The following is a 4,619-nucleotide window of genomic DNA, read 5'->3' as shown; positions in this document are numbered from 1 at the left end:
ATAGCCAAGTGGATAGGAAATTGAATTTTCATGCGACAATAGCGGCATTCCAATCAGTGAGCCCTGTCTACTCTGTCTGACAAAATATTTGACTTTTTTTCGGTTGTTCGCTTGAAGTAGCCTTGGCTCAAATTTTATTTAACAAATAAAATTTATTTTTTTTTTTGCATATATATTATTCAAGAGCTAAATACACAGATAATGCTGAAGTATATTACAATGCCTCACCAAATAAGCTAATTTTCCGCCAAAAGAATGCACAATATTAAAAATCTGACAAAAAATTAATTGTAAAGAAAGTAACTTAGATCTAGGCATGGAAAGAGCTTGATTATTTTAGGGATTATAGTTATGGAAAAATAAAAATTGATCTTAGTCTTTAACTGTGTCGATTGGTTTGTTGCAGAATGCGTATCTAGATAGAATCTTTTTTTAACTGGAAGAGTTTTGAGTTATGTTTTTGCATAAGCGTTAGGTCTAAATGAGGGCCAAGGAAGCTACAGTCTGCAATCTTCATACAGACAAAAAAATAACTAAATGAAGCTAAATAATTGTCAAATATAAAAGAATTTTAATCTCAGATTTTTCCCTAATGAATAGATCTTGATTTTGTCTCCAATAAAACGAACAAATAATCGAACTTTTTAGATTTACTCATTGTCCATTACATCTACACATTGTGCACACTTCCATAGATTACTAGATATAATCAGACTCTATATAATTATTTGAGTACATTTATTCCCAAGCACAGAAAATCGGACAACTTGCAAACTGCTGCCTAACTAATCCATTCGCGTCGTAATCAAACGCACCGTAACCTTTTCGTTTTCAATAATATAAATTCGGGCACCACAGCCACTGACAGCATCACGACTGCAGGCAACGACCATTACCTGGGCAATGGCATCAAAGAGTTCTCTGGAAGTCTGATTCGGGTTCCATAGGGACTCGCACATGCCAACCAGTTGCTCGACACAGGTGCCCGAGACAACGAAATCAGGTGCTTCATCGAAACAGCCTAGCAGATCCATATTGCATAGGAAGGGCTCTAGGGTGTACGGATCCATGCCAGCAATAACGGGCTCGATATAGAATGGAGCAAAGCGATGTTCATAGAGCATATGAGAGAGCAGTTCCGCTGCAATTTTCGGCGTCACGACACAGTTCGTGCTGACCTCGAGGGCGTTCTTGCGATTGGCCAAACGATGATAGACCGTTAAGATATCCGTCTGCAGCCCAGTCAGGCCCAAGTACAAACGCGGCGATATGCTAAAGATCTTCTCAAACTCATCGCCAGCTGTATACGATGGCCCACTGAAGCGACGATCCGTGCCAATTGCAACGCAGTCCTTGCCCCGCATGGCAACTACGCAGCCACTGCTAACCATAACATTATCAGACATTTCGATATACAAAGTATATAAATATATATAAAATATTATGCAATGTATGTCGGATCTGTGAAAAGTTTGTGATGAATCGATTCGAGATCTTTAACTAAAGCTCATATATGTTGAAGTCGATTTCATAGGCTCTCCTGATTGAGTGGCCTCATTGCAATTTTATATATGTATATATATTTATAGGCCATAAAATTGTGCAACAAATTTTAATTCCGACCAAGTCCTTGGCAATAAATAGTTTTAAAAAAGAGTTGCTTAAAAAGAGTCATTAAAAACTTGCATGAAAAGTTTTCGGGCGGCCCCACAAATTTCGCTGCGCTCTTATCGGCTGTAATGCACATGACTGCACACACACCCAAGCAAGCACACACACACATGAAACTTACAACGTTGCTCTGCAAGCAGATTGCATACCATGCTCCTTTTGCACAACGACTTCCGCACTGAAGTCAAGCTCTTTTCCCATAGACTTCCTGGCAGGACTTTCACGACTTTTGTCATCCAATGCTCGACGTCTGGTAAACTTTGACTTTGACTGACGGTATTTGTCAGCGGCAGACACAAAGTAATCATTACGTCTGCATCGCATTCGACGAACTAGACACAGCGCACCCTAAGCGTATACTTAATATTAAGAAAATAAGTGCCTGTCAGCATGGGTGGGCGTCCAACGTGGCACCCGTTACCCACCCAAAAGGGACAAAAGACAGCGCATGAGAACGCAGCGAAAAGTGCAAAACGGTGTCAAAGTCAACGACAAAAACATCATCAGCAACAACAGCCACATTTTCATTTCATCGGAGCTGTGCGGCGGGCGTGGCAAGTGCAAGAGCAACTGCAACTGGCGATGACGTCGTCCCATCTGCAACACTCCAAGTGTAAAACTGTTGCAATGTTAACTTGACAACTTGAGACAAATTGAGATGTTGTTTTTTAACACTTCTGGAAGCGAGCGCGAGGCGAGAATTGATGTGCTCCTCTTCGACCGACCGACTGGCTCGAGGCAAGTGCAGAAAGCGCGCACCATCAGCTGCATTTTAAGCAGTCTCAGGTGTAACTAGCAGAGTCTTATATAGGTCAACATGCTTATTGGATAACTTATAGACCGCAAACACTTCAAGCCAATAAAATCAGTTAGAGCTGGCAAAACATCTGAATTGATTTCAAAATTAGCTTAAAAGAAGCTTTTACGAAACTCTGAATCAACTAGTACAAAGAGGCATTTAGTTGGCTCCTAACTAACTCTTAGTTATAGATTTTGAATCTTTTTATGAATATGCAAAAAGCAGTGAATGCCTTGATCTGTGCATACTATTGGTGGACCTAACTGAAACTCAGTTTCTGGGAAATCATTAAGAAAAACTCTATATACTGTTTAAGGAATAACAAAAAGTCATTCATTTGCATGTGTCTCAAAACTGATTAGTATAAACATGCAATAGAGTTAGCAACTATAATAACATTAAATTAAAAAGTAATTAAAACTACTTTGTATAACTATTTTGTGGGCCTGTGTTTGAGTTTTGCTTTTATGCCAAAAAGAAAGAAGAGAACTAACACAAGAAATTAGGTTGTGGTTCAGTTTCCTGTGGTCAGTGTCCTTTGAAGAGCTCAGCGAGTTGAAGGCTCATCAATTTACAATCAGGCGCCACAGTGGAAGAACACCTAAATCGTAGGCAACCAAAGAGCAGAAGAGAAAAAACAAAAAAATTGCAACAAGCCGCAAGCCGAAGTCAAAGAAGATGTGAAAAGTAAGCAACTGCAACAAAAAGAACAAAGCAAAAGTGTAAACGATTCAGCTGCAGTGATGTTGCCTGTAGGCAGCTTTGCGTAAACAGTCTGACACTTGGCTGCTTCGGGCTGCCTTTGTGGTTTGCCGGAGCAGCAGAGAGAAGCAACATGGCAGAGAGAAGCAGCTAGCTATGCGTTTTGAAAGCCGATGCCAAAGCACATTAAGTCTGATGCCTTTGTAGGCGCCGGCAGCGGCAGTTAGCAGCTTAAAAAGAGGCTACAGGAGTCAAAAGCCAGCAGTTGCAATTGCAAAACTGAGCTGCTCAGACGGGGGCGTGGCACTGCCTTACCTCACTGTGTTGTGCTCTGTGTTTTTTGCTAGCCAAGCTTTTAGTGAATGTGTGCTTGTGTCTGTGCCTAAGCGTGCTTCCATTTGCTGCTGTGGCTGCTTTAGTTCTTTAATGATGGTTTCCACAAAGCCGCTCTCTAACACCAGGCTCTGCCTCTTCTTCATCTTCTGCTCTTGGATTTTTTCTCATCTTTTTAAGCCACAATCGCGGCTGCAACTGGAGCACAAAGTCAACAACAAATGGGCCCGGTTAACGCCCGCAGAAAAGCGGCTGTCAGTTGGTTTTCCTTTCTGTATTCCTTTTTTCTCTCAGTGCAGCAGAAAGCATTACGAAGTAGGCGAAGGCGTAGCATAGCTGGCGTTGTGCAGCTGGGACGTATGACAAAAACGAGCCGCATTCGCACAAAGTGCACGCAAAGTGTCAGCGCAGCCACAAAAAAAAAAAAAAATATAAATAAAAGATCTAAGTAAATAAAATACGGAAAAAACGCTAGTTTCTCAGCGCATCCTACAGTGGCGCGTGTGTGTGTGTAAAGCCTAAATGGTAGCTGCCTATGACAACGTAAAGTGCTGCAAATGTATTTCAAATCAAATGCGAATACTCTACTCAGAAAACACTTTAAGATACATTGCTTTCTCTCAGTAAAATAAAAGTTTCATCAGCTACAGAATCATAAGAAATAACAACAAAAACTCATTTTTAGTTTAAGCTTATGGCTGCACAGCAGGAATATTTTTATATATATGTCTAAATGGATAAGTGAACAAAATTATGTATATAATAAATTATATAATTAAATTTATCGAAATAATTGTGAGAATATTAATAATAAAATTATAAAATAAAAATTATAAAATAAAATATATATTATATATAAATTGGATACTTAACGAAATAGTTAAAATAAAAATAAATATTTTCAATTCAATATGAAGAGGAATTCAATTAATCCTTAAAAATACTCCTCAAATCATTTTCTTTTTTTTTTGCATAAGAGACCTAATCAAAGGAGTTTTCCAACTAAAAACTAGATCCGAAAGCGTACTTTGCCATAATTATTAACAATTTTATACTGAAAACAAGAAACAAAATCGCAGAATATCACAAATTACTTTTCAATCTTTAATAATAC

General features: G+C 39.0%; 1 protein-coding gene across 1 annotated transcript; it reads right to left on the bottom strand.

The window, feature by feature from the left end:
• Positions 1–610: 610 nt before the first annotated feature.
• Positions 611–1,472, bottom strand: LOC111604803 (proteasome subunit beta type-3-like). The gene has a single exon (XM_023323023.2). The coding sequence runs from the start codon at positions 1,404–1,406 to the stop codon at positions 786–788; it is 621 nt and encodes a 206-aa protein (XP_023178791.1). The 5' UTR covers positions 1,407–1,472; the 3' UTR covers positions 611–785.
• Positions 1,473–4,619: the final 3,147 nt, after the last annotated feature.

Source organism: Drosophila hydei, unplaced genomic scaffold (genome assembly GCF_003285905.1).
Source record: "Drosophila hydei strain 15085-1641.00,03,60 unplaced genomic scaffold, DhydRS2 tig00000063-arrow-pilon, whole genome shotgun sequence".
Lineage (NCBI taxonomy): Eukaryota > Metazoa > Arthropoda > Insecta > Diptera > Drosophilidae > Drosophila > Drosophila hydei.
Note: the sequence above shows the minus strand (reverse complement) of the source record. Positions and strands in the feature narration are given on the sequence as shown.